Source organism: Piliocolobus tephrosceles, chromosome 13, assembly GCF_002776525.5.
Source record: "Piliocolobus tephrosceles isolate RC106 chromosome 13, ASM277652v3, whole genome shotgun sequence".
NCBI lineage: Eukaryota > Metazoa > Chordata > Mammalia > Primates > Cercopithecidae > Piliocolobus > Piliocolobus tephrosceles.
In genome coordinates, this window is record NC_045446.1 from 112449960 (window position 1) to 112464432 (window position 14473).

The 14473-nt window shown below is 41.3% G+C and overlaps 1 protein-coding gene across 1 annotated transcript in view; it reads left to right on the forward strand.

The window, feature by feature from the left end:
* Window positions 1-293: 293 nt before the first annotated feature.
* CRTAM (cytotoxic and regulatory T cell molecule) overlaps window positions 294-14473 on the forward strand; it is a 32514-nt gene continuing 18334 nt past the window's right edge. Inside the window, exons 1-3 of the mRNA XM_026451049.1 lie at window positions 294-553; window positions 12314-12460; window positions 14127-14279. Of these exons, the coding sequence (XP_026306834.1) occupies window positions 508-553; window positions 12314-12460; window positions 14127-14279 (346 nt within the window). The 5' untranslated portion in view covers window positions 294-507. The remainder of the gene's footprint in view (window positions 554-12313; window positions 12461-14126; window positions 14280-14473) is intronic.

Consider the following 14473-nt stretch of genomic DNA (forward strand, 5'->3'; position numbering starts at 1 on the left):
AAAAATGAGTATATATATGAATGAATGAATTCATTCCCTGACAACAATTATAAATTGATGTCAGCATTAGAAACAAAATATTCCCAAAGGTTGAGCAAAAATTGTCTAATTGTATTTATCTAATAAACTAGAAAAGTAAAAATAAGGATGACATCACTACACAGGGACATTTTACAGTATTTCTCTCACCCATCCTCCCTCTAAAAACCTTTGCAACTAGTTGATTTACCAGTACTACCCACTTGTGGTAAAACAATTTTTGTCACCAACACATCACTCACACTTCTCTACCATCAAGATAATACATGTGGTCCCCAAAATGTTCCACCAGGAGGTGTTTTGGGGGCAGTTAACTAAGAGGGGGCTTCCAGACAGATGGAGGAGTTGATATACATGAGGTCACAGATCTACTCCCTCTCCCCCTTCAAAAGAAACTGCTCAGCTCCATTTGTCTCTGAATCTAGAGGAAGTTGACAAAGGTGCCACAGCAGCACAGCACAGCACAATATGTGGTGGGGAGTTTTCAGCTTGCTGGCTTGGTTTCCCTTACAAGGTAAGGACTTAGAGTCATTGTTTTTGTTGTTGTTCAGCTGACCTAATGTTTTGCCAATCTACCTATCAGCCAGTCAACTGCATTTACAGATGAGCTGCTGTAGAAGACAACCCAGGTAACTGCTCATACTTTCCAAGCCATGCTCAAATCATGCATCTGAGGGATGTTACTGCATTTATTTGATCTCTTGTTCAATGGCTAAAGAGTATAGAAAGGATCACTATAGTGTGTGTCTCTGTGGGTCCTATGTTATGGCAAGATGTAACAAGCTTGTTAGGCTCTGTCTTTTAAGGGTATACCAGTTGAAAGAGCATCCACATTGAATTTTAAAATTTCCTTTCTGTATAAATCTTAACCAAATGATTTAATCTTTTTGAAATTCAGTTTCTGCATCTTAAAATAAAAATGATAAAAACGTTGGATCCACCAAACTCCCTGGATTGTTAGAAGGATCAAATTTCAAACATGAAAGCACTTTGAAAATGATACAGCGCTGTACAACACTTATTTAGCTCAGAGGTAATAATGAGAGCAATGAAAACTTCATGTTTATTTTTAAAGAGTAAGTTATGCTTTACATTTTACTATAATTTTCAAATTTGGGTTTTAGTGCTTAATCCTAATGTAGCATTATGAAAATTAAGGATAGAAACAGTTACCTTTTGGAGCAGGTCAAATTATTTTCTACCCCAAAGAGTGGGGGCAGGGGTGTAGGAAGGGGCTCCTGTTGTCCTTCAGTCTCTGACTGCAGTTGTATCAGATTCATGCAAAGGACATCACTCATAAATCCACTCAAAAATTTTGCTTTTTGTGTGTTTGTTTCCAAATACTGAATCTGTAGTTCTGTTTCATGATATGCACCTACCTTCCAAATCAACATTTAATCTAGAAATGGCATCTGAAGGACGCTACTTCAAAAAACTCGATTTCCTATTTTCCATGGTACTTCAATTCCCTATTTCATATACTTCAATTAATGCCTTCTTTTTTTGGTCCCTGTACCCTGAGGCACTTAATAAGGATTCAATTTTGGTAATGAATAATATTAGTTTCTTCAATAAGTGGCTTAAAGAATAGCTAATACATTCAGAAAGAGTATATTTAGACAGCTAAAATTAGGATGATTTCAATTTTTCCATAGTTTAAAGCCTTTAACTGACCTTAACTTTTTTAGGCTTTGAGTTATTGCCTCATAAAAAAAAAAAAAAAACTCATAAAAATACATTTTTTAAAAAATAGCAAAAATTACGTTTCGAGGTAAACCTTAAATACTTAAATATTATTTATATAGAGAGGAAAAATATTTATTGTTTCACACACAGTGTTGAGTACTCTATGTTAATTACACTTAATCATAGCGGAAGTACTGAAGTAGGTACTAATATCCCTAATTTAAAGATGAGAAAAGAAGTTAAAGTAACCTGCCCAAGTTTTCAAGCTAGAATATGACAACATAAATATCAGCCTATAAAGCACACAGTAATAGTATTTATTTCATGAAACTTTTAATTAGTGTGTGTGTGTGTGTGTGTGTGTGTACTAGGTTGTGACAGAAAATGTGTTTATTAATGTGGATCAAAAGTTGGAAAACCACTGACTTTCACAATTTGGAGGATTCAATATTAAAAAGTCCTCATTTGAAAACTCATTCAACGGGCCACCTGAGGGTATCTAAGCTCAGTGGCATTTGAGCAGTGGCTGCCACTCTCATTCAACCTTGCTCAAGCCCATCCCAAATGTAATTAGGAGAGGAGTTGACCATGTTGCTTTCTTGTCAGCAAAAAAGGCAGCAAATCATCAGTTTTGGCAAATATATAAACTGTCAGCTGATTTTAGCAAATTAAATTATGGGAAGATCACTGTGACTGCTTCTACAGTGTAACTTCTATGGCTGCCAAAAATTTGTGGAAAAAAAAGTCACATAGTTTCAGAGCCTGCCCTCTTTTCAAGGCTACTCCCAGAATACATAGTCTTAGGATTGGTTAAAACACCATAAAAATGAAGCATTTTTCAAAATTCATCCCATTAACTTACATTGTAGACAATGAAAATGTCAAATCCAAAGAATTTTGAACCCTCTATTTTCATTGTTTTGTGGAGGGTAGGATGCAGAAAACAAAGGAAAATTGCAAATTGAGTAGTTCTTTTCATATTTTCTTTGCCCAGGAAAAAGTCACATGTTAGATGACATGTTGAGACAGCTTCTTTAAAATGTACTAAAAATAATTTGATTCTGACAAGTCTGATTTATTTTTATACCTGCAATTTTCTCTATTGATTCAATCTAAAAATAATAAAAATCTTTTTCTGTGATGATCTGAATTAAAACACATTTTTGCTTAACACCTCATGGCAGTCATGTAACTAGGACTCTGATGTGAGAATTAATGCATTGCATGTCTCTAGCTTTAACTTAGCCCTAGTTTTTATTATTTGATATAACAGTTAAAGAGCAAAGTTAGCATCCTATTAAAATATTTATTCCTAATACATACATTTACTCTTTTTTTTTTTTTTGAGACGGAGTCTGAGTCTTGCTCTGTCACCCAGGCTGGAGTGCAGTGGTGCGATTTGGGCTCACTGCAAGCTCCGCCTCCTGGGTTCACACCATTCTCCTGCCTCAGTCTCCCGAGTAGCTGGGACTATAGTCACCCACCACCACTCCCGGCTAATTTTTTGTATTTTTAGTAGAGACAGGGTTTCACCATGTTAGCCAGGATAGTCTCGATCTCCTGATCTCATGATCTGCCTGCCTCAGTCTCCCAAAGTGATGGGATTACAGGTGTGAGCCACCGAGCCCGGCCTATTTACTCATTTTTATCCACTAATTCAACCAATATCTAAAATTTTACATTGTGCTAAAATGAATGAATGGTAAACATCTTTTCCATGGGGAGTTTGTAATCTATCTACAGAGAAATACCTGTAACCAAATAATTATAAAGTAATGTGCTAAGTGCTATAATAGAAGTGTATCTCAAGCCTTTGGGAAACTAGGGGAAAGACATTATGGGGAAAAGGGAGGCTAAGGCCTGTTTTGGAAGTTTTGACAAAAGTTGTGTAACTTGAGTTGAGTCTTTAAGTTGAGTCTTGAGTTGGGTCTTAATGTTGAGTCTTGAAGGAGATGAGAAAGGCATTCCAGGCCAAGAGAATATCATAGACAAAGACAAACTATCTTCTGGAGCTTGGAACTTTCTGGAAACAGCAAGTGGCCATCCATATATAAGGACTATCTGAAAAGGAGTATCAGGACATGACAAAGGAGGAGAACACAGGAGTCAAGTCAGCTGGAATTCGTGCCTGATTCCTATAGGCAATGGAAGCCATAGCTAATATTTGAATGAAGGAAGAGACATACTCAGATTCATGGGTTATATGTTTGTTTGTTTGTTTGTTGAGATGGAGTTTCATTCTTGTTGCCCTGGCTGGAGTGCAATGTCGCAGTCTCGGCTCCCACAACCTCCACCTCCCAGGTTCAAGCAATTCACCTGCCTCAGCCTCCCAAGTAGCTGGGATTACAGGTGCCTGCCACCCTGCCCAGCTAATTTTTTTTATTTTTAGTAGAGACGGGGTTTCATTATGTTGGCCAGGCTGGTCTCAAACTCCTGACCTCAGGTGATCCACCAGCCTCAACTTCCCAAAGTTCTGGGATTACAGGCGTGAGCCACTGTGCCCGACCTCAAATTCATGTTTTTAAAATGTAATCCTAGAACCAGATGATGATGATGAATTACAGAGAAGACAGACTAGAACTAAGTTATTACAATGGTCCAGGAAAGAAATGATGGAGTCCTTAAGTAAGGCAACAATAATAGTGACAAAAGAGGAATAAAATGATTAAAGAGTTGTTTTGGAGAAAGGAGAGTTTGGAGCACCTCTCAAATATCTGGTGTGCAGTGGTTGGTGATGACATTAATTTATATAAGCGAACTCTAGAATGGGGCAGGTGGTACATCTGTGTTAGACATGGGTGGAGCATGGGGACAGTAGAGATAATATATCTGTGTTAGACATGGGTGGAGCATAGGGACATGTAGAGTTTGGGGTCTTTGCAGGACAAACTTGCTCTGCTCTGGTTTTAAATTTATGGCATGTAAAAACTAGGTTATTAAGGCAAGAAAAGGAAAGAATATTTTATTCTTTTCTCAGTCTACATGATAACCTATAGTACAGGTAAAGATTACACATGTGAACTTCCAAAATCTTGGGAAAGACCGAAGAATCTTAAGAACTGCACTGGTTTTATCTATGTGTACTTTGGTAGGTGGCTGTTACTGCTGCTTGTCCTTTTGTTTGAGAGTAGATCACATGTGCTTGGGTGTAAAGTCATCCACTGATGGGACAATTAGTTCATGGGATTTGGAGTGGTGATGATGGTGAAGGTCACAGGTTCCATTTCCATGTATAAACCAGTCACAATCTATAGCCCCAGGATTGGCTAGCAATCTCATAACACATGGCCGTGCATGGATGGATGAATTCAGTCACGGAGATAATGACAAAGCCCAGAAGTCAATAATCCATTCCGTAAACATGACCTACCAGTAGGAAGTGGTGACCTCGCAGGAGAAACACCACAGTTATTCATTGTCGAGCTCTGTTTGCTCAGCCTGTGGGGAGCCATGCAGGGCTAATTTGCAGATAAGAACTCTGACGCTCAGATAGGACTAGGAAGTAGATGTACAACACTTGGGGTCTAATAAGAAAGTTTAAAGGTGAATGGGGATGTACACGTCTCTAGAGCCTACAGAGGAGGAAGTGGTAAGCAAGGAAGATACCTCACACCTTATCCCTCTGACAACAAAGGTGAAAGTCTGACTCCAAACTTAGGTGGAAGAAAAGTCAAAAAAAGTTCCAATTTAGTTTCCAAAGGCAATGAGGAGACCATGGGGAACTTGTCCTTGGAAAATGTGCCACCAAAACTTAGGCACAGCATCCTGCTCATCCTCCTTTAACAAAACTACAAACACTGAAACATATTTTTAAGCAATACAGCCTAAGCAAAGCTGGGTGGGTCTGTGGCTTCTCACTGGGGCTATTCTTCTCTTCTACAGTGATTTCCTGTTTCTAAATCAAACATGGGGTCTACATGATAATACTGCAAGATAAGCAGACCTGTAAAGCCAAAAGTGAGGCTTGGTGCAAAGAGTAAAGGAAACAACTAATATTCTATGCCTCAAACACAGCCCTTTCCATATGAAACTCAGGCATCCATGGTGTGGTCAGTCTGGTTAGCAGGCTGATACTGAATTCTCAAGAAGTGCAAACACTAATCTTAAGACATATAGTACTTTAGCATGTAATAAAAAGCCAAACTATATTTCATCACAATTTTTAAAATGTTGTAAGAATTAAATTATACTATTTAATTCATAAGCATGCATCCTATGAAAGAGAAAAATGATACATACAACTTTAAAATGGGAGACATTTATTCTTAAACAGGCTGCAGATAAATCTCACCACTCCCATCTTACCCAACACAGGCTTTCTGTTTAGACCATCATTTCACCAAAGGTAAGAACATTGGCAAAACTTCAGTCAATGTCTAGTCCCCAAGGATGAAATTAAGGCATGTTTCTTAACACTAGTCTTTATTCCATCATTGATTCAATGTGTAACTTTCTTCCAGTAACTTCCTTCCTGTTTCTCAGAATTTTTATTAACAACAGGAGAACAAAGATATCTGTCAATCACCTACATTATAGTGCCACCATGAAAACTAGCATTAAGCCAGAACTTTTCAAGCTCACATTGTAATAGTTTCTGTAAAGAATGAATTTTAGAGAAATATAAAACATAGTCATTGTCCTCTAGAAACTTCAGTCTATTTACAGGAATCAAGACAGTGCACAAGAACTAGTGAGTGAATCAGGAAGCATCACAATGCTATGGAAGTTAGACAGTTCTAGATTCAAATCTTGGCTCAAAAGCTGCTTAACCTCTGAGCTTTGATGTCCTCATCTGTGAAATGGGAAGAACAACACCTTCTTTACAAAGTTATTGGTTTTGGGCCTGAGTAACTGGGCTATTTGCTGGTGGTGAAGTCTAAAATAACACATTTAGGGGGAAGAGAATCAAGAGTTTGTGTTGTGCTTGTTAGGCCTTCAGACTTGTAACTGATCATCAGAAAAGTGATGAGGCCAGATGAGATGACCTACAGAGTAAGTATAGAGAGAGTCTATCCAGGATCTGACCTCCGTTGTGTGGAGGGCAGATTGATGAGAAGAACCCAGAAATGGAGCTGAGGAGCAGCAGCAGCCAGTGAATTAGGAGGGGAGTCAAAGAGACTGACATCTAGGGAATCAAGTAAAGACACTGATTTAAGGAGCAGAGAGTGATCATTTATGGCGAAGGCACACCATAGATCGAATAAGATACGGTCTGAGAATGGAGCACTGGTTTGAGCAACATGAAGGTCTTTGGCAACCTTGACAAAGAGCTATTTCAACGAAGTAGTGGAGTTGAAAACCTGGTCAGAAAACAAAGAGCAAGATAAACAAGTATAGATAGTACTTTAGAAAAATGTTTCAATAAAAGAGAGGGAAGGCAGGGCATGTGGCTCATGCCTGTAGTGCCAACACTTTGGGAGGCAGAGGCGGGTGGATCACTTTAGGACAGGAGTTCAAGACCAGGACAACATGGTAAAATTCCGTCTGTATACTAAAAATACAAAAATTAGCCAGACGTGCTGGCAGATGCCTATAGTCCCAGGTACTCGGGAGGCTGAGGTAGGGGAATTGCTTGAACCCAGGAGGTGGAGGTTGCAGTGAGCTGAGATCATGTTACTGCACAGCAGCCTGGGTGACAGAATGAGAATCTATCTCAAAAAAAAAAAACAAAAGAGGGGCATAGGAGAGTATAGGGTAGTAGCTGGAAGGAACTGTGACATCATTTTATTTATGCATTTTAACATGGGAAAAATAGTACATATTTGATTTGTGTGCTGATAAGAATGACAGGTTTTTTTTTTCTTTTTCTTTTTTTTTTTTTTTTGAGACGGAGTCTCGCTTGTCACCCAGGCTGGAGTGTGGTGGCGCGATCTCGGCTCACTGCAAGCTCTGCCTCCTGGGTTCCCGCCATTCTCCTGCCTCAGCCTCCCGAGTAGCTGGGACTACAGGCGCCCACCACCTCGCCCGGCTAGTTTTTTGTATTTTTTTAGTAGAGACGGGGTTTCACCGTGTTAGCCAGGATGGTCTCAATTTCCTGACCTCGTGATCCGCCTGTCTCAGCCTCCCAAAGTGCTGGGATTACAGGCGTGAGCCACCGCACCCAGCCTTTTTTTTCTTAATGTTTTGTAGAGACAAAGTCTTGTTATGTTTCCCAGGCTGGTCTCAAACTCCTGGCCTCAAGTGATCCTCCCACCTTGGCCTCCCAAAGTGCTGGGATTATAGGCATGAGCCATCACGTCCAGCCAGAGAAAAAAACAATTAGAGAAAAAAAACAATGATGGTAGAATTATTGTTGTACCAAATCATCTTTTGAAAGATGGAGCAACACCGAAGGGAACTCCTAGAGTAAATAAATGGGATGGAACCTGGTGCCCAAGTGGAGATACCAGGTACCCACTCCATTCACAGTGATGGAGGGCAGGCCAAGTATGCAGGATCTAAAAGCAAGTAGATGTGACTTGGGGATGACATTGACAAACACATATGCAAATAAGTTAGTGTTTCAATAGCAAACAATTTATGTGATGAAGAGAGGAGAGAAGTGAGAAAACATGTTATTATTTAATTTAGTTTAATTTAATTTTGAGATGGAGTGCAACGGGCTGGAGTGCAATGGCACGAACTCGGCTCACTGCAACCTCCGCCTCCCGGATTCAAGTGATTCTCTTGCCCCAGCCTCCTGAGTAGCTGGGATTACAGGTGCCTGCCACCAGGCCAGGCTACTTTTGTATTTTTAGTAGAGACAGGTTTCACCATGTTGGTCAGACTGGTCTCTAACTCCTGACCTCGGGTGATCTGCTCACTTCGGCCTCCCAAAGTACTGGGATTACAGGCCTGAGCCACCGCACCTAGCCACAATTTTATTATTTCACAGAGTTCTAACGCCTCTGCCTGTCTGTCTGTCTGTCTCTCTCTGTCTTTTCATCAAATAATGATTGTGTACCACGAACTGAGTGGTATGATTAACTACACCCTTGGTTGGAATCTAAGGTCCAAAATAAAAAGACCTCATTATCACCGTTTGCTCCTCAAAATCTTTAATCCTCCTGAACTGTTCCCATTTAGGTTTACTGTGACTGGAACTGCTTCTTCCTTAATGTCTACTAGGACCTTAGAATGTTTAATAATAAATAGTCCCACAACACTGGGGAAGGAGATCCCTAGTGAAGAGCTGCAGAGCTACAAGGCTTTGTCTTTTGACCCTGACTCTTTCCACTTTTCTTTATAAAGCAAGAGTCAGCTCAGCTCTTCAAATAATTATTAGGCACTCCATACCGAGTAAAAGCAGCATGTCATGCTTACCTTGGACTGAGTACTATACTAGATTCTTTACATTTTTTTTTTTAATTTTCTCAATGACTCTATGAGATGAATACTATTGTTTTTCCTATTTTTATGGTCAGAAAACTCACACACATAAATTGCCCAAGTTTGTGCTGTTAGTAGTGGAGGAGCCAGGATTCCAACCCAGTCAATTTGGCTCATGTGTGTGTATTACCATTGCATCCCACGCCACCCAGGTTAGGGATGCAGAGATGATTATAAACAGCTCCTGTCTGCAACAGGTTCAGATGGCACAAAGCCTAAGGGTCTATTGACAGATAAGACAATCAAGAGCAAGAACGTTCTCAGAAAACTTGAACCCTCACTCCAAACTTACCAAATAAGACTGATGAGGGAGAATATGAAATCTGAACTTTGGTTCCAAAATGAAATGCATCATCAACACAGGATAGGGAGACGTGATGTGACACAAATTCTCTGAAGAAGTTCTGGGTGTTTTGGGTGACTGCCTCAACAGGAGCCAAGTGAGATGTTACAGCTCAAGGGTGAAACTCTGGGCTTAATAGAACAAGGAAGTCCAGAGGGTGGGTGGCGATGCAAGTGAATGTCCCCCTATGCTCTCGCCAGCTCTGATGACATGTGAGTCCCCTGTCCCATGCCAAGAGATATATTTTTGGAGGGACATTGACAAACTACAGTATATTCACATGTGGCTGTTGGGAAGTGGTGAAGAAATGCTAATGAAACTAGAGGCATAGTTTCTTTCATTATTTGACCATGCTATGGAAAAGACATTTATCTTCAGAAGACCCAGTCCGACTAAGGGCATAAGGGCTTGGACACAGTGGTACGGTAGAATGTCTTCTAGAAGTCTTTGAAAGGGAGATTGATACTCATCTTCCTGTTCCATGTGGCTTTTCAGCAGCAGAGAGTTGGTCCTAAGCATCTGAGGAGCAGCCACAGAGCTCTGGAATTTTATTCATTACACTGCAAATGTGGGCTCTGGGAACAGGATGCTCTGAACACTTAGGCCTGGGGTCAGGAGAACTGATGTGTGGGCCCCACCAAGAATTCCGAGTTAATTAGTAGTGAATGAGGCCAGGACACAAACTCCCTCAGTGAGTCTAATGTACTGCCAAGGTGGAGGACCACTGGCTTTCCTACCTTCTTAATATGGATGTCATGAGGACACAAAATAGGGACTTAATGGCTTTTTAAACCTTTATTATCAGCAAAAATCCCTTAGAAGAAATTCTATTGTCATTCTCTATTAATATCCTTATTACTCAATTATGGATTGATGTCACAGAGGAGAGTATTTCCAAATGGCCAAACCTAAGCAGAATTCTGGCCTTAAGCCCCAATGCTTTTTTTGGAAAGCACAGATCTCTTTTTATTGCCTCCTTGTTGTTCATTTTGGTATTGGTGGATGATATGGGTGTTTTTCCATTAGAACTTCAGCAAACAGTTTCCCATGAAAGCTTACAGGAATACAATACAATAATTCTGGGTTATTTCTGCTAGAGGCTAGATTCAAATTAATGACCTAGGAATGGAACAAACAAAAAAGTAGACACCAATTAATTCCCAGAGCTCTCCAAAGCACTTTTCCCAACACTTGAAATTTATCACAAGAAAATAAACTCTCCTGGTTTCTTTTTTGTTGTTGTTGTTAAGGTTTAAGATGATGCAGTAAAACTTGTTGCATTTGCTATTCATAATTTATAGCCCCATGGTATTCTTCTGTTTATAAAAGTGTTTTATACCTTCATTGATAAGAATTGCCTTTTCCTCAGGAAAAATAATTTCATTTATAATATGAAGGAATAATGAATGGCAATAAGCATGCCAAATCAGCAGGAAGGCCAGTTTATTTTTCCATCAATTTCTTTTTTGGGGAGATAAATGTGAGCTACTTAGAACCAATTGTTCATCATTCTCTGGGGGCTGTGATTCGGAGAAATTAGACTCATGTTTGTCTGCAGAAAGCTCGGCTGTGGAATACTGAAACGAATGAAATCTTAGAACATCCTCCCTCTGGTGTAGAAGCTCTCGGACAGGTGGGGCTTAGCCACTTGCCCTGAACTCCGCAGTTCACCAGAGCACCATGATTACAACATTCTTTCTTAGAATCCTAGACACACAACTTGAAGGTACTAGATGCTCTTTTATAAGCTGAGGCCAGAAAGGTTGCATTTTCTGGGGTCTTGTGGCTTAGATAGGCTGACATAGTTACATAAGCATGGCCTTTGCCATCCACAGCCCTGGGTACAGATCCCAGCTCCATGACCTCTGTGACCTTGAGCCTCTATTCCCTGGTCTGTAAAAGTGAGCACAATTCTTCCTTTCTGGGGTTAGTTTGAAAATGAAATTCCAGCCGGGTGCAGTGGCTCACACCTGTAATCCCAGCACTTTGGGAGGCCGAGACGGGCGGATCACGAGGTCAGGAGATCGAGACCATCCTGGTTAACACGGTGAAACCCCATCTCTACTAAAAAAAAAAAATACAAAAATCTAGCCGGGTGAGGTGGCAGGCGCCCTCTAGTCCCAGCTACTCGGGAGGCTGAGGCAGGAGAATGGCGTAAACCCGGGAGGCGGAGCTTGCAGTGAGCTGAGATCCGGCCACTGCACTCCAGCCTGGGCCACAGAGTGAGACTCCGTCTCAAAAAAAAAAAAAAAAAAAGAAAGAAAATGAAATTCCAGCCAGGTGCAGTGGCTCACACCTGTAATCCCAGCGGATCACTTGAGGTCAGGGGTTTGAGACCAGTCTGGCCAACATGGTAAAACCGTGTCTCTACTAAAAACACAAAAACTAGCCAGGCGTGGTGGTACGTGTCTGTAATCCCAGCTACTCAGGAGGCTGAGGCACGAGAATCGCTTGAACCCAAGAGGTGGAGGAGGTAGTGAGCCAAGATCACACCACCATACTCTAGCCTGGGCAAGAGAGCGAGACTCTGTCTCAAAAAAAATTAAATTCAATACAGGTAAATGGCGTGGCACAGTTCCTGGCATATGGCAGAGCAAGTGTCCAACACCGGTTGAACTGGAGTTCGACCTTCCCTTTCTTTCGTCAAAATCCTACCCCTTCCTTCAGACCTGGTTCCAGGGTCCCTTTCTTCAAGAGATGTCATTACTGCTCCTGCTCTCAGTTCTTGCCTCTCCCCTCCCATTTTGTTTGTATTTGCTTATTTTTTGGTTTCTAGAAGAAATAGATAATACATGATTGAACGAATGAACGAGACAAAATCCCTGAGACAGTGTGGCCACCCCGGGCCTGACCATCCCCATTTCTCTTCCTCCGCAGAGGCCTCTCTGACTAACCACACAGAAACCGTCACCGTGGAGGAAGGCCAGACGCTCACTCTAAAGTGTGTCACTTCTCTGAGGAAGACCTCCTCCCTCCAGTGGCTGACCCCCTCAGGGTTCACCATTTTTTTAAATGAGTATCCTGGTAAGTGAAAGAAAGAAAGAAAAATGCCACCAGACCTCAACCTGAGGGATTTTCCAGCTGGACAGGTTGGTGGGACAGAAAGCCTGCATGAGTCACCCAAGGGGTGAGCTCAGCCCACCTACTGTTACACGTGAATCACGCCTCCAAAGCCTGTTATTATAGCCGCGGTGGCTTGCTGGGGGCAGGAACTGTGAAATGGAAACCCCACCAGAATGGTTGTTAAAGGAGGTTCAAATTACAAAGCACGTTTCCATGTCCCCACTCCACACTCACATCACTTTTTTACTCTCAGTAACCATCCCACAACCACAGCACAACGACAGACAGGCAGCCAACTGACTGGGAGCTTGGTCCTCATGCAGCCACGACCCCCCCCCCCCCCCCATAGGAAGCCAGCTGCTTCGTTTTCCATCTGAGCAATCCAAAGGCACATTACAAAGCTCCCTTCCAGATAGCTCTTCTTCTCCTGTTGACCTTAACACAAAATCAAGATTTTTAAGCAACAGAAACAGACAGGATGTATTAATGTGGAAAGAGGACAGTCATTTCTCTCTTCACAAACACACATGAAGAAAGTACAAGATGTCTTGAGATGGAAAAAGACTCTTAAAAATCTCTTGGGTTCATCTCTTTGACATTAGGCAGGGTTTTACTAAACCCTAGATCATTTTACATCTTCATTTAATATTGCTAACTCCTAAACACTTGGAAAAGTCTAAAACACATTTCAATCTTATTTACAAAGCAGAGCCTCTTAAAGCACGTCATGCTGGCTGGGCATGGTGGCTTATGCCTGTAATCCCAGCACTTTGGGAGACCGAGGCGGGCAGATCATTTTGAGGTCAGGAGTTGAAGACCAGCCTGGCCAACAAGGTGAAACCCTGTCTCTACCAAAAATACAAAACACTTAGCTGGGCGTGGTGGAGCACTCCTGTAATCCCAGCTACTGAGGGAGGCTGAGGCAGGAGAATCACTTGAACCCAGGAGATGACAGTTGCAGTGAGCCGAGATAGTGCCACTGCACTCCAGCCTGGGCAACAGAGCAGGACTCTGTCTCTAAAAAAAAAAAAAAAAAAAAAAAAAAAAAAAATTGTGATGCTTTAAAAGCATTATTAGATACTGATATGTTAACATAAAGAAATATGTTATTTCAAGCTAAATCAACTAGTAATACTAGATTCCAGTAGAAGTAAATATTAATTGTTAAAAGTTCTGAGAAGGCCGGGCGCGGTGGCTCAAGCCTGTAATCCCAGCACTTTGGGAGGCCGAAACGGGCGGATCACGAGGTCAGCAGATCGAGACCATCCTGGCTAACACGGTGAAACCCTGTCTCTACCAAAAAATACAAAAAAAAAAAAAAAAAAGTTCTGAGAGAAAAACATTTTAAATAGAGATAATTCTGTTACATAATGCTTTTTGCTGTTTTGTTTCTGGTTTCAGTAAACTAGGAGAGGAGGGACACTCTCGGATTTCTGCAGCTTGATCTAGCTCAGTGGTTCTCCACCTGGAATGATCTTGCCTTCCAGTGGACATTGGACAATGTCTGGAGATAGTTTTGATTGTGCCAAATGTAGAAAGTGGGTGGTGCTTCTGGTATCTAGTGGGTAGAGACCAAGGATCCATCAGATACCTTTCCTCATAACAGCTCTATTTCCCTCTTGTACAGCTTTTAAAAATTCCAGATACCAGCTTCTCCATCACTCGGCCAATCAGCTCTCCATCAGCGTGTCTAACGTAACCCTGCGAGATGAAGGCGTGTACAAGTGCTTACATTACGGCGACTCTGTGAGCACTAAGGAAGTGAAAGTGATTGTGCTGGGTAGGTACCTGCAAGTAAACCCAGTAGGGGAGCAAGATAGGAACACGATATGTCATTTTTAAACGGAACCTTTTAGTTTAAAAATGTTGCCTAGAGCAAGGCATTGCCTGGGACACCTCTGCCATCTTGTATTGAAAGGAAACAGAAGAGAGCATTTTGAGAAGCAAGTCCTAGATTGAACTGTGAACTTGTGA